At 34.8% G+C, this 16,703-nt stretch overlaps 1 protein-coding gene across 1 annotated transcript in view; it reads left to right on the top strand.

Annotated features, from left to right (window-relative positions):
- The window catches only part of Ccdc30 (coiled-coil domain containing 30), a 110,075-nt gene that overhangs the window by 3,817 nt on the left and 89,555 nt on the right, over positions 1–16,703 (top strand). Inside the window, exons 3-5 of the mRNA XM_077791136.1 lie at positions 5,554–5,625; positions 10,541–10,656; positions 13,257–13,355. Coding sequence (XP_077647262.1) covers positions 5,554–5,625; positions 10,541–10,656; positions 13,257–13,355 — 287 coding nt within the window. The remainder of the gene's footprint in view (positions 1–5,553; positions 5,626–10,540; positions 10,657–13,256; positions 13,356–16,703) is intronic.

Below are 16,703 nucleotides of genomic sequence, written 5' to 3' on the forward strand. Positions count from 1 at the left end.
GAACATACTGGGACTGCTGGAAAGCTGAATTAGCAAGTCCCATTTTTAAATGCCAAATGTAGTATCAATGTGGCCCTATAGGTAACTGCCTAAAACTTCCATTTATAGCCAGATTCTTCTGGCTATATGGGTTATATAACAATATATGTATTAGATGACGGTGTTTCTCAAGTATTAGTTTACTTCTTTCAACAAATTCTTTTTTAAAAAAATATTTTCAGATGCAGATGAACACAATGCCTTTATTTTTTTAATGTGGTGCCAAGAATCGAATCCAGTGCCTCACACATGCTAGGCAAGCGCTCTACCACTGAGCCACAACCCCATCTCCAACAACAAATTCTTTTTAAATAAGCATTTTAATTTTAATTTGTTCTTCAGCTCTCTCTGTATCATCAAAAATTTTGGATGGAAATGAAAAATCCTAATAATAAAAATATTTTTCAAAAATAAATAATTCGAATAAAATAATTAGGGTATTTTTCAATAAATGAATATCAAGAAAAAGAAATGTATTTTGGGGCTGGGGATGTGGCACAAGCGGCATGCATGCAGTCCGGGTTTGATCCTCAGCACCACATACAAACAAAGATGTTGTGTCCGCCGAAAACTAAAAAATAAATAAATAAATAAATATTAAAATTCTCTCTCTCTCTCTCTCTCTCTCTCTCTCTCTCAAAAAAAAAAAAAGAAAAAGAAATGTATTTTAAAAGATTTTAAAGGTATATTATCAATTATAATATGTGGCCTTTATTGGATCCTAATTTAAACACATTTTTGATGTTTATGAATAACTGGGAATTTTAACACTTGCTGGATATAATGAATTAAGGAATTGTTATTAAATTTCCTTAGTCACATGTAATAGTGTTGAGTTTATGTTTAAAGAAGGTCTTTATTTTTTTGAACTATAGACCAATAATATGATGTCTAGTATTTGCTTTAAAATAATACAGGCTCCTATCTCACACCTACATAAAAATCAACTCAAAATGTACCTCAGAACTAACTGTGAGAGTTTAAACTAAAAAACTCAAAAAGGAGACAAAGGAATAATTCTTCATGATGTTGGGTTATACAATGATGTTAGCTATATCACCAAAAGTAAAAGTGACGAATAAAACTAATGAATTGGACAATCAAAATTAAAAACCTTTATACTCCAAAGGATATCATCAGAAAATGAAAAGATAGTTCACAGACTGGGAGAAAATATTTGCAAATCATTTATTTGATATGAAACTTTTACTTAGAATATGAAAAGAATTATTATTACTTAATAATTAAAAGACAGCCCAATTTAAAAATGGGCCAAATATGTCTCCAGACATTCTCTGGAAAAGATATATAAATGACTAATAGGTACACGCCAAGTTGCTCAATACTTCTTATCTCAAAAATGGATACATATCTGAGATAATGAATACAGTAATTAGCTTGGTTTAATCTACAATGTAAACCTATATCAAAACAAATTAGATCCCATAAATTTATGCAATTGTTACTTTTCAGTGTTCAACGTTATTAGTTACTAAGGAAGTACACAACAAAACCACAATGAGATATCATTTCAGTTTCACTAGAATGGCTATAATAATAAAAATTAAAAAAAACAGACAATGGCAAATGGTGTCTGGGATATGGAGAAATTAGAACCCTCAGACGCTGCCAGTAGAATTGTAAAATGGTACAGATACTTTGGGAAACGATTTGGTAGTTTTTCAAAATAGTAAATGTAGGATGACCATGACCCAGCAGTTCCATCCCTAGGTATCTATCCAGGAGAAGAGAACACATGTGTCCACACCAAGACTTGGATATAAGTGTTTATAGCACTATTGTTTACAATAGTCAAACGTAGAAACAACCCAAATGCCCATTGGTTGATGAATGAATAAACAAAGTGCTTTACATCCATATGATGTAGAAGGTAGCACAGCAGGGATGACACTGCTGTCCTTCAGAAGGGCCCCCTTGTACAGTTAACCCTTGACTGGCATCTGGGAACTTAGCTTTGGGGAGGATTTCCACCATTCCCTAACTAATAATAGTGGCTCACTCCTCCCAAATTATTTGTACAAACAATATGGTTTACGATGAACACCTGCTTTCTTTTTGGGGATTTGAGTACATGTTAGGCAGAAAGTACATGTTACCAGACCCCAATAAAAACCCTGGGCACTGAGTTTCTGATGAATTTACCAAGTAGACAACATTTCATAAGTGTTGTTACAACTCACTGCTGGAGACACATCATGGTGACGCCGCTAGGAAAGGACTCTTAGAAGATTTGGTCTGATTTCCTCGGGACTTTGCCCCATGTGCCTTTTGCCTTTGTCGATTCTCTTTCCTAAACTTTGGCTGTAGTAAATTTTAGCTGTGTAGAGGAGTATGTATTGAGTCTTGGGAGAACTCTTAGCAAGCCGCCAACCTGCTGATCTTGGGGACCTCTGACATTCATACAATGGGATAATATTTGCCTATAAAAAAGGAATGAAATAATTACACCTGCTATATGGGTGAACCTCAAAAACAGGTTAAATGAAAGAAATCAGATGGGAAATACCATGTTTTGTATTTTCTATTCATATAAAATGTCCAGAAAATGCAAATCGAAAGAGATAGCAGGTAGATTAGTGGTTACCTAGGGCTAGGAGTGATCTATCCACAATGTAAACCTATAACAAAACAAACTTTATCCCATAAATTTATGCAATTATTACTTGTCAGTGTTCAACGTTATTAGTTATTAGGAAAGTACAAAACAAAACCACAATAAGATATCATTTCACTCTCCCTAGAATGGCTATAAGAAAAAATACAGACAATGGCAAGTGTTGGTTAGGACATGGAGATATTAGAACCCTCAGTCACTGCCAACCAAATGAACAGGAAATTTCTTTACAGGGTGATGAAAATCTTCTAAAATTAGATTGTGGTGGGGTTGCACACCTATACATATACTAAAAATCATTAAATTATACACTTAAAATGGGTAAATTTTGTGGTGTGTCAATGGTGCCTCAATAAAACTGTTTAAAAATATCATGAGATCTTGAGGAAAAAGATATAGTAGGCAGAAATCTAAGATGGTCCCCAAGAGCCTTCCTCCTTGACACATACCTTTTCCAAGTTATTCATTCAAATACAATCTAGATGCTGCTGCGAATTTTGCAACTGTAGTTATGGTCCAAAATCAATTGACTTTAAGAAAAGGAAATTAATCTAGGTGACCCTGATCTAGTCAAGTGAGCCCTTTTCCTGACAGAAAAGATTAAAAGTTTGAGACAGATTTAACATAAGGGAGATTCTCTATTGCTGACTTTGAAGATAGACACCATGCGGCAAAGAATGGGGGAAGATCAGATGGAGCACTAATCTCCAGGATATATAAAGAACTCAAAAAATTTAACACCAAAAAAACAAACAATGCAATCAATTAATGGGCTAAGGAGCTGAACAGACACTTCTCAGAAGAACAAACATATGAAAAAATGTTCAACATCTCTAGTAATTAGAGAAATGCAAATCAAAACTACTCTAATATTTCATCTGACTCCAGTCAAAATGGCAGTTATCAAGAATACAAGCAACAATAAGTGTTGGTGAAGATGTGGGGAAAAAGCTATACTCATACATTGCTGGTGGCACTGCAAATTGGTGCAACTAATCTGTAAAGCAGTATGGAGATTCCTTAGAAAACTTGGAATGGAACTACCATTTGACGCAGCTATCCCACTCCTCGGTCTATACCCAAAGGACTTAAAAACAGCATACTACAGGGACACAGCCACATCAATGTTTATAACAGCACAATTCACAAACTGCTAATCTGTGGAAGCTACCTAGATGCCCTTCAATAGATGAATGGATAAAGAAACTGTGGTACATATACACAATGGAATATTACTCAGCATTAAAAAAGAATAAAATTATGGCATTTGCAGGTAAGTGGTGGAGTTGAAGAATATGTTAAGCAAAGTAGGCCAATCCCAAAAAACCAAAAGCCAAATGTTCTCTCTGATAAGTGGAGACTGACCCACAATGGGAGCGGGGCGGGGGGGGGCATGGGAAGAATGGAGGAATTTGGGGCAAAGGGAAAGGAGGGATGGGAAGGGGGTATGGTGGTAGGAAAGATGGTGGAACGAGATGAATTTCATCACCCTAGGTACATGTGTGACTGCACATGTGGTTCGACTCTACATCGCCTACAACCAGAGAAATGTTAAAAGTTGTGCTCCATTTGAAATAAGCAAATTTCAAATACTTTCTCTTTGAACACTCTCTTTCATCTAACTGTCCTTTGAGTTTCTGCATAAATGTTACCTCCTCCAGGAAATTTTCTGGACTTCCCTCTCATGTTCTTACAGCTTCCTATGTTTATCCCTCTCACTGATTTTTCTGATCTGTAATTGCCTTTTCCTGTTTCCCCCAAGGGATTACATGCATCTACAATGAATCAAAATGCATTCTGCTATCATGCATAACTAACTAATTAGAACAACTTTTAAAAATTAAAAAAAAAAAGGAATGGGGGAAACCCCTAAGGGTCCAGAGAGATGTTCAACTAATATGCAAGGAAATGGGAACTCAGTCCTGCATCTTCAAGGGCTGAATTCAGTAAAACTTGAATCAGCTTGGAAGTGGATTCTTCCCCAGAGCCTTCAGAGAACACAGCCTGGCCAACACCATGACTTCAGGTTTATAATCAGAGAATCCAGCCATGCCACGCCGGGACTTCCAACATATAGAACTATGGACGCTGTTTTGAGCCACTAAGTTTGTGGTAAATTTTAAATAAAATAAAATAGTACAATATTTTTGAGTGTAATGAAACAAGACTTATAATGAAAGAGAGTGGGGGGGGAGTGAGTGTGTGTGTGTGTGTGTGTGTGTGTGTGTGTGTGTATGTGTGTGTGTGAAGATCTTTTGCCTGGAAATTCTTAGACACTACAGAAATTCAGTGGATCTCAGGTGTACAGGACCTAACATGCAGTTCTTATGTAGAGAGTTTGGGGCAGGAGAATATAGAACCAAGCCACGTCACCTCTCTCATGACTCCATTCCACTTGTCTCATCTTTCCCAGTGTACTTCCAGAATCTGTTTTTCTAAGAGCAACAATAAATAAATAAATAAATTTCTTAGAACATTATCCCATTGTTAAGTGATGCATGACTGCTTTATTGGCTGTAGGAAGTATTTTTAATCATTTCTGGGTGTAACATCTTCATATTAAACTAGTATAACAATGCTTTAGAACTTTCAGCTATTCCTGTTGCTTAGGATAGTCTAGACCCTTCAGCATGTAATCCTTTGGGGGAAACAGGGAAAGGCAATTACAGATCAGAAAAATTAGTGAGAGGGATAAACATGGGAAGCAGTAAGAACATGAGAGGGAAGTCCAGAAAATTTCCTGGAGGAGGTAACATTTATGCAGAAACTCAAAGGACAGTTAGGTGAAAGACAGTGTTCAAAGACAAAGTATTTGAAATTTGCTTATTATGCTAATCATTTGCTTCTTACACAAGGGTTTTCTTCCTTTTTTCTTTTAGATTCTGCACTTAAGAAGGCTCAACAAGAAATTGAGAAATTGAAAGAAAATCTGATAAAACTGAAAGAAAATGGTGAGTGATTCTAGCAGATGTAATAATGGTTATTGAATAATAATGCATTAGGTAATGAGATAATGTGTTTTAAATAGTATGTTTTAAAATAATAATATTTAATAATTAAAATAATAAACACTACTACCACATTATTGCTATTGCTATAATTGCTATTACTGCTACCACCACTAATAAGTGGCTTACTTGGTGACATGTACTCTGCCAGGTACTTTACATGAATTATCTCTAATTCTCACAACAATTCCAATGAATATTAAATTTCCATTTTACAGAGAAGGAAACTGAGGTTATATGAGTTATCCAATAGCTACGTTATATGTCAGAGCTGGTATTTGAGTCCTTATACGTCTGATATCAAAACTTGTGATCAACACAAATAATACATATTTTACTAGAACCACTGAGACCAAGACACCTCGTAAAGCATTTAACAGTACTTCACACATGTTGGTTCACTGGGAAGCTACTAGGTTTGGGATTAGTAGTGAATTAATCAGACCCCAAAGTAACTATATAAATATGTAACCAACTATCAACAATATAACAAAATTTGAGTGTTTAAATAATAACAACTACAAAAATAATTTAAAATATATTTACAAATTTTAAATAATGGCAAAATTAGTTATACTCTTCTTTTCAAAATGTATAGATACATGGGCTGGGGTTGTGGCACAGCAGTAGAGTGCTTGCCTAGCACAGGTGAGGCCTTGGATTCAATCCTCAGCACCACATAAAAAATAAATAAATAAATAATACCAAGGTATTTAAAAAATGTATACAATTAGATATAATTATAAAATGAACACTGCTCTCTTATTAACTGATAGAGCAAGTAATCAGAAAAAAAAACATATCGGTATGAACATAGAAGAACTAAAATACTACCAACAACATGACCTAATTGATATAGAAAAATCCACCAGAATACACATTCTTTTCATGTACCCATCAACATTAACCAAGGAAGACAATCCTGGGCTATAAAACAAATCTCTCTGGAAAAACTGAAATCATACAAATTATGTCTTTGATTGCAATGGAATTGGACTAAAAATCAGTAACAAAAATTTACTTAGAAAGTCTTTAAATATTCCAAAATTAAATAAGATACTTCTAAATAGCCCATGTCCACTGAAAAAAAATTACAAGGGATATTAGAAAATGTTTTACATTGAAGAAAAGGAAAACTAAGCATTATCAACATTTGTGAATGCAGATCAATTAGTGCTTGGAGGGAATCTTAAAGTATTAAATGTTTATACTAGAAACAAGAAAGAACACAAAATAGTCTAAATTCACACTTTAAAAATCTAGAATAAACTGGGCATGGTGGTACATGCCTATAATCCCAGAAGTTTGGGAGGCTGAGGCAGAAGGAGTGCAAGTTCAAAGCCAGCCTCAGCAATTTAGCAAGGCACTAAGCAACTCAGAGAGACCCTGTCTCTAAATAAAATATAAAAAAAGGGCTAGGAATGAGGCCCAGTACTTAAGCACCCCTGGGTTCACTGTCCGGTATATATTAAAAAATAATAATAATCTAGAAGAACCTGGGTGTGGTATACCTGTAATTCCAGCTACCTTGGAGCCTGAGGCAGGAGGAACACAAGTTTGAGGCCAGCCTGGGTGATTTAGTGAGAACCTGTCGAAAATAAAATAAGAAGGGCAGGGGATACAACTCAGTGGCAGAGCCTTGCCCTGCATGGGTAAACCCTGAGTTTAATCCTCAGTACCGTCCAAACAAGCAAACAAAAAACAAAATAAGAAGAGCAATTATATTCAAAGAAAGCAGAAGGAAGGAGCTATTAAAATAAGAGTTAAAATAAATAAAAGTAAAAATGGAACTATAATAAAGTATATCAGTGGAAACCCAAGAGCCATTGATAAACTCCTAACTAAGTTGCTCATAAAAAAAGATAAAAGACACAAAGTACCAGTAAAAGAAATGAAATGACAGAGAGAACATTTTTACAGACCAAAGAAATAATTAGGGAATATTGTGAATAATTTTATGACAATTAATTGATGATCTGAATGACATGAACACATTCTTTGCAAAACACAAACTATCAAACCATAAAAAAGATAGTCCTAAATCAATTCAAGAAATTGAATTTGAAGTTTAAAAAAAATCTCAAAAAGAACACTCCAGGCTCAGATGGCTACGTTAGTGAGTTCTAACAAACGTTTAAGGAATAAGTAATACTGATTTTACATAAACTCTTCCAGAAAATTAAAGCGGGAATAATTCCCAACTTTTTATGTGGCCAAGATTCCTCTGATACCAAAACCAGACCAAGACATTGCGATGTCCCTAATGAACATAGAAATACTTATGAAAATACAGAGAGCAAGAAATAGCTTATTGGAGAGTCAAAAAGGATGCACTTAACCAGGAATGGATTTGTTGAATAAGTGACTGCACAATGAATACCTTGGAACTGTTAAGAATGACAAAGAACTGTGCATGCTAACACAAGTAGATGCCTGTGATGGTTAACAAAGCTCACAAAGCAAGTTGGAATGGTACGTGAGCTATAATGTCATTTGGGTTTTTACATTTGTGGTGTATGTACACGTGTACCCACAGAACTACCATGCGCTAGTGTGGCAGTAGACTTATGATGAAGGAATAGCTTTGTGTAAGTTGTAAGCAGCTGCTGCCCTGAATCTTCCAAGTGTTCCCCATTTGTCCCACTGTTCCAGCTACTTTCAGTCCCTCGTCCTCCCACCCTTTAAAGGGACAATACTTGGTACAGCAAGATGTTCTAAAGGACTCTCCTGCAGAGTTACATTTTCATAGGTGAGGATCCATGCTTTAGTAGTTGTCAAATATTTTTAACACAACTTTTGTCTGTATGTTAAGGCATGAATGTAAACTTTTTCAAGAATATTTACTAAGAATTAGCAATATTTTGGGACAGGATATTAGATGACGGCTGAATGACAATATCCACTTTGAACAAAACCATATAGTCTGATTTTTTTTAAACAAAAAGCCTGTAATTCATTTGTGATCAATAAAATAATACTGATTTAGTGACCTATTTTAAATAGGCTATTATTTAAATATGTTTTTAAGATTTGTGAAAATTAAAAATATTGCTGATTTCCAGTGTGTAGAAATGGACAGTGTCATATTCAGTTGTAAGAATGTTACTTTGAATAATTTTTTTTGAAAAATAATTTGGCAATATATATTACACATTTTTTAAATGCACATTTCATCTGATCCACCAGGTCCATTTATGGGAATGTTCTTTTTTAGTGCTGAGAATTATGGCATTTATTTTTTAGAAATAATGTCAAAGCACTTGAAGATTGATGAACAAAGATAGTAAATTTAGCCTTGTTTATAAGACACCAGCAAAAAACTAAATCAAAATAAGTAGGATAAAAGTGACACTAATCATGGCACATTGGGACAGTGGAATGCAAAGTAAAATGGAGAATGGATAATTATAGTTTATTCATAAGATAGAATATTACTCAGCAGTAAAGAGGAATGAATTTTTGATACAAGAATACAGAAGAATCTCAAAAAGATGATGTAGAGTGAAAGAAATCAAACACAAAGAACACATGCATTGCAAGATTCCATTTATATGAAAACCAAAAACAAGCAAAACTAATCTCGGTGACAGAAGTTAGAAGTGTTTATATGGGTGGATGGGAGTGGAGAACTTACTGGAAAGGACATGAAGGAATTTCTGGGATAATAAAAATGTTCCACATCTTTTTTGGTGGGATATATATATATATATATATATATATAATTGTTAAGATTAATTGAACTAGAGACTTAAGATATGTACATGATTATTTTTTATAAAATATACCACAATAGAAAATAGTTCCAAAGTGGAAAATGTCTTATAAGGATTGATTTATAAAGATAACCATTAATCCACAAGTAGTAAAATTGCAGATAGTATGTAGCATTCTTTAATTTCTTTAAAAATTGCACAGGCAAATGTAGAATCTTTATATTTGTGTGTGCGTGTGTGTGTGTGTGTGTGTGTGTATGTGTGTATGTGTATGTGTACATATTTTCTGAAAAGAAATAAAATTGTGGATGATTTTGGTATGTTTTCAGTATTTCTCAAAAAAAAAAAAAAGATACCAAAGAGATTTTTTAAAAAGAGATAGAGGATAGAGCAAGGGAGAAAAAATGGAAAGTAAAGACAAATTAATACAATTTAAAAATAAAACAGACAACAAATAAGGAAAACAAAGGAAATTTTAAAGCAGTAAGACAAATGTTAAGTGAAAAACAGCTAAGAAACAGGAAAGTATAGGCAGGAGGTTTGTATTATTGAAACCTTGATGCATGTTGGCAAGAACAGGCCTTAACGTGAGGTGCTGAGAGTGGACCATTTCCTGAGTAGTGATACAGGCAGAAAAATGGTTTTAAAGTGTCAACACTTTTTTAACTTGAAAAAAACAGGAACGGATTTGTTAAATAAGTTCATTCACCTTTCTCAGCTCATCACTTCAGTCATTTCTAGAGACCCTAGTGAAGATGAGTGGAAGAGAAGTGTTGAGAGGTATTTGAGGTGTGTAAGATACAAGACTAAAAAAAGCTAGGAAGATGATTTTCTCAGTCATTTAACTTTTAGAAGGTAGGCTCAACGTTTTAAGAATTCTAGTTCCTAGAAGAGCCTGTACTCTGGAAACTCCTTACTCAGTCCAATTCATAAGTGTGGTGTGAGAAATGCAAAACTTTCTCTTCTGTTTCAATAGGTTGTTAGACTGTTGTAGGACTGGATTCGGGGGGTCAATGGCTCTCCTGTACAGAGTACCACATATGCAGAGACATCATGGTAGGACTGAGAAGAGGCACTCCCTTAATTTTTAGAGTTACTGCCTCCCAAACAGTTGATCCAGACCTGTGTTCTTCTCACTGTTTTAGATACAGTTGAACTACAGAAAGCAAAAGAACAAAATCAGAGACTAGATGAGGAAATTCTAGCCTTAAGAAATCGGGTTCGATCACTTGACTCAGAAAAAAAAGGGCTTGGAGAAGTGGTAAGTTTAATTTCGTTCTTGGATTACTTAATGTGTTACAGTAATAATCATCAGCTTGAGCAACATAGATCACATCACCTAAGCTAATCCTCAGGGGAGACTCTCAGGTAGATGTCATACTTTGCCCAAGATGAATTGTAGCTGGGCATGGTGTCACACATTTGTAATCCCAGTGGCTGTGATGCGGAAGCAGGAGGATTGCAGGTTCAAAGCCAGCCTCAGCAATTTATTGAGGCACTAAGCAATTTAGTGAGACCCTGCATCTAAATAAAATATTAAAAGGGTTGAGGATGTGGCTCAGTGGTTGAGTGCCCCTGAGTTCAATCCCTAGTTTCAAAAAAATTTTTAAAAATTTAAAAAGTTGCACTTTATCAGTGTTTATATCCACCTATTGTGAACAGTAACATAATGTTATTGTAAAGCCTAGAATCTTTTTTTTTTCAGTAAGGATTTAGATCATAATTTATAGTTAATGCACTCACCAAATAGAATATATTATTCTACTATTTTAGATAAACTTGGAATTATTAACACTAAACTTTTAGCTGTGTTCTTTTAAAGCCATTGCTCTTAGCAATTTATTAATTTTTAATATCTACTTCTAAATTCTGGACATATGTCTCTTTAATTTTAGTTTCACAATCATCATTTCACAATCATCTCTAGTGTCTAACACATTGCCCAGCATAATATTAGATCCTTAAGAAATTTTGTTTTAAAAATGAAAAAATACCCATTAGGATAATGTCTGCCCCACAGCCCAGTTGTGCTAGAACAGGTTGCTGAGAGACCAAAGAAAATACCCAGAGACAAAGTACAAGAAATAGGGTTTATTGAAAAATGCTTACGGGAAGATTCGCTGGTGATGGGCTGGTCAGGTGCACCTCTATTTCACACAGTGCCTCCAGTGCTTCACCAGAAAAGACCACCTCCTGTTCCTCACAACCCTTTGTCCCAGAGCAGCCACAAGGACTAACACTTTCCTCTTCGTGTTGTTCTGATCTGCACTACTTACCACAAGAAGAGGGTTTTGTTTTGGTTTGTTTGTTTGCAGTGGTGGGTACTGGACCTCGCTAGGCAAGTCTCTCCATCACTGAGCTACACCCTAGCCCAGGAAGAGAGATTTAATAAGTTAGGCTACAGAAGCAGTGACACCATTAATTTGCTTATTTCCTTGTATGACAACATCCAAAGGAGAAGCTCTCTTGGCGTATGTGCAAGGAAGCAGCTTTCTACAGATATTGCTAACTTGCCCTAAGTCCCAGCATTTATAAGAGAAAGTCAGTGTCTTTCTAGATAATGCCTATATAGGCTTTCCAGCTCAGGCTGGCTCATAGTCCCCAGAGCTTGGCTGGGTGAACTGAAGAGGGCATTTCAGGGACATGGTTGTATTGTCCTCCTTTTCTGTAAGGATGATGCATTCAATTATTATTAAAATAACAGAAAATAATATTGATGAGGATGTAGAAAAATTGGAACCCTTGTTCATTGCTAGCGGGAATGTGTGGAAGTTCCTAAAAAATTAAGAATAGGGGCTGGGGTTGTGGTCCAGCAGTAGAGCACTCGCCTAGCACATGTGAGGCCCTGGGTTCGATCCTCAGCACCACATATAAATAAAATAAACATAAAAAATTAAGCATAGGATAATTTCACTTCTGGGTATTGTACTCAAGAAATTGAAAGCAAGGGAGGAAAGCGGGGGAGTGCTGGGGAACAATATCGGCCAGGTTCTATTGTTGTATTGTGTGCATGTACAAATATACATTATGTGCAACTGTAAGGCACCAATAAAAATGTGGTAAAAAATAAAACATTGTTGCACCCATATTCATAATGGCCAAAAGGTGGAAGCAATTCAAATGTCCAATGACAGACAAAGAAAAAACAAAAATATGGTACATACTACAATGAAGACTACTCAGTCTTAAAAAAGGAAGGAGGTTCTAGTTTATGCTACAACATGGGTAAAACTTGCAGAAATTATTGTAAATTAAATAAGCCAGTCATAAAAAAAAAACAGTATGTGATTCCACTGATAGGGTCTACTTTGAGTGGTCAAAATCAGAGAGAGAAAGTAGAGCAGTGGTTGTTCTACTTTCTACTCTAGAGTGATGGAAAAAATACAAGTTTTTAATGTGCATAGAGGTAAAAAGCTCTGGAGATGGATGATGTGACAGCTGTACAGTAGGTGAAAGTGCTTAACGCCACTGAATTGTGTGCACTTAAAAATGGCTAACATGGTACATTTTATATTAAGTGTATTTTGTGACAACAACCAAAAAAAGCAATCATAGAAAGAATGAATAAACAAAGATTTTTCAAGTTATTTTAATCTATGTAAATTTATCTATCTTATGACCGTAGACATGTTTCTGTGCTTAATACAAGTGTGTGTGTGCATGAAAAAGTTTTGGGAGGGCACAGGCCAAGCAGTGTGTTACTTCTTGAAGGGAAAATATTATTGTTTACTCTACATACGTACTTGTTGCTAAGGTTTTAATAAGGAGAGTTTATTTGTGTATTACTCATGTATTTAAAAACAAAGCAATAATATAGTCAAAAATTGAGAAGTCTAAAAGATATTTACTTTTGTATTTAAGGTTGAAAAACTTAAAAGAGAGATTTGTGAATTTCAAAAGAATAAACACCTTGAAAACTATTCCCCTGGAAAAACTGTGGGTGCTGAACAGAGAATACAGGTATTATAAAGTTCAAGGTTATTGTGTTTTTTTTTTAATTCAATTTCTAATTTTTAAGTGAGTTGCATTTTTGCAGAGTATACTGGGCAATTGGTCTCTTCCCTCCCTTCCTACTGGACTGTCTTTTCTATTGCTCATCCAAATTAGGGTGGAAGAAGAAACTGGGGTATAGCCAATGTGCTTTTATTCACATCTCCCCCACAGAGAACAATTACTTGGAATAATGTGGTGGATTGTTTCCTTAAAGACAAAGGAATCTTACAAAGATACAACCATGGAATCGACCAATGGTGGGAGGTGGAGTGGGTGGCGATGAGTATTTGGAACCACAATGAACATAATAAAATATGGTAGAGAATTAACAAGGTATAGGCTCCAATGTATACAGCATCTGATTTTTTTCACAATCAGCCTCTGAAGTGGTGAGCAAAGTAATCAAGCACCAATCAAGCTTTGGACTGAAGCAAGCACCAATGTGTACCTTCTAGTAGATATGTAAGGGGAATTTGTTGTGGTTTTAATTGTCTTTCAAGGCGGTCTAATGACAGTTGACGTATTTTGATACTCATTGGTCATTTAAATATTTTTTTATGTTTTTTTTTTTAATTTTCTTAGTTGTAGATGGACACAACACCTTTATTTTATTTATGTAATTCTGAGGATCCAACCCGGTGCCTCACAGGTCTCAAGCAAGTGCTCTACCACTGAGCTACAACCTCATCCCTATCTATATATGTTCTATTGTGAAGTGTTTGTTCAGATATTTTGGTTAGTTTTGGTACTATTGTATGCATTTGTAATACTGAATTGTAGGAATTCTTGGTATATTTTGAATATCAGTCCTTTGTAAGATGAATGTATTGCAAATATTTTCTCCCAGTCAATACCATGTATTTTCATTTTCTTAACAGTGTTTTATGAAAAGTAGAAGTTTTAAAAATATGATGGAGGCCAATTCATCAATATTCTCTTTTATTTTGTGATAGGATGCAAAATGCCTATCTACATAATCTTTGTCTACCTTCAGGTCACAAAATTTACTTATCCTTTCTGCTAAGGATTTTATAGTTTTGGTTTATACATTTAGATTTATGATCTATTGCAGATAAATAGATGTGAGTTGAGTCTCATTCATTTCAAAATGTATATCCAGTTTTTCCAGAACTACATGTTGAAAAGATAGTTCTTAAACCTTTGCATTACATTGGCCCATTTATTTTTAATTTATATGTTTATTCTTAGGACAATCACATGCTGTATATCTGCATTTATAATTCACAAATCTAACTTTATTTTTTTTCCCAAAGTTATTTTTGCTATTCTAGGTCTTTTGCTTTTTCATATACATTTTAGAATCAACTTGTCAATTTTGACAAATTCCTGCCAGAATCTTGATTATATGGCATAGAACTTAGGTAGAATTTACAGTCTAACAACAAGTCCTCAAATCTAAGAACTTGAATTTTCTTTAGTGTATCTCAGCAAAGGTTTGTATCTTGCAGAGCACAAATATCACACATACTTATATACGTTTATTATTTTTAAAATTAAAATAAATTAAAAAATTAAAATATATTGGCCTGGACTATAGCTCTATAGTAGAGCACTTGCCTAGCATGTGCAAGGCCCACTGTTTGATACCTACCACCGTAAAAAAAAATATATATATATATATAATTTATATACCATGAAATTCACATACCCTTTTAAAATGTACAATTTAGTACGTTTTAGAATATTTGTGAAGTTATCTGTTACTACTGTTTAATTACAGAACCTTTTCATCACCCCAAGAAGAAGCTCCTCCAGCCGCTGGCAACCACTGAGCTACTTTCTGTCTCTGAATTTGCTTATTTTATACATTTTATTTAAATAGAAGTCATTTAAAATGTAGGCTTTTGGGGGCTGGGGACATAGTTCAGTGGTAGTGCACTTGCTTAGTGTGTACAAAGACTTGAATTTGATCCTCAACCACACACACACACACACACACACACACAGCATTTTTGTGTCTGACTTCTCTCTCACTTAACATAATCCAAGGTTCATCCATATTGTAGCATGACTTGGTAGTTTATCCCTGCCTATTAATGAATAATATCTCATTGTATGGATATATACTACATTTTGTTTATCCATTCATCAATTGAACATGTTACTTTCCATTTGTGACTATTACCAATAATGCTGCCATAACTAATCATTTACAAGTTTTTGTGGGAACATGTGTTTTCATTTCTCTGGGAATGTACTCAGGAGAGGAATTACTGGGTCACATTGTTAACTCTACATTTAACTTTTTGAGAAATTGCCACACTATTTTCCAATGCAGATGTATCATTTTACATTTCCATTAGCAGTGTATGAAGGCTGCAATTTCTCCACGTTTTCACCAACATTTGCTATTATCCATCTTTTTTATTAAGGCCATTCCAGTGGATGTGAAGTATCTCAATGTAATTTTGATTTGCATTTCCTGAATGACTAATGATATTGAACATTTTATCATGTGCTTATTGGCCGTTTGTATTTCTTCTTGGAAAATGTCCATTCAAATCCTTTTCCAGTTTTAAGTGACATTATTTGTCTTTTTATTATTGAGCTGCATGAGTTTTTTATATCTGTATATTAGTTTCTATTTTGACCCGAATTGTGCCTCCCCGGAAACACACTGAAGCCCTAACTCCTAGGACTTGTGAATGTGGCATTATTTGGAAATAGGATCTTTGTAATCAAAATAAAAATGAAATCATAGGTTTAACCCTATTCCGATATAGATGGTGTAATTATGACAAGAAGAAATGCTACCTGGAGGTACATACACGAGGATAATGCCATGTGGTGACAGATCAGGGTAATGTAGTTTTAAAGCAAAGGGCCACCAATGATCAACAGTCACTATCAAAGGCTAGGATGAGGCAAGAAAGGGTTCTGCAGAGTCTCAGAGGGAACATGGCCGTGCTAACCCCTGATTTCAGATTTCAAGCCTTCACAACTGAGGGAATAAACTTCTGTGGTTTTGTCATTTTCATTGGGTATTGAAAAATTATTGCCATTATATCTTTTTTTTTTTTTTCATTCTGGAGATTGAACTCAGGTGTGCTTAACCACTGAGAAACATCCCCAGCAATTGTTTGTTTTGAGATAAGTTCTTGTTAAGTTGCTTAGGGCCTCACTAAGTTGCTGAGGCTGGCCTTGAACTTGCAATTCTCCTTCCTCTGCCTCCTGAGTCACTGGGATTACAGGCATGGGACACTGTACCTGGCTTACCATCATTTCTTTAAAATTTTTGTGTTTCCCTATATTTGTAACTCTAACTAGATGTATTAGATCTCCTGGTGTTGTCTC

This window comes from Urocitellus parryii, chromosome 11, assembly GCF_045843805.1.
Source record: "Urocitellus parryii isolate mUroPar1 chromosome 11, mUroPar1.hap1, whole genome shotgun sequence".
Lineage (NCBI taxonomy): Eukaryota > Metazoa > Chordata > Mammalia > Rodentia > Sciuridae > Urocitellus > Urocitellus parryii.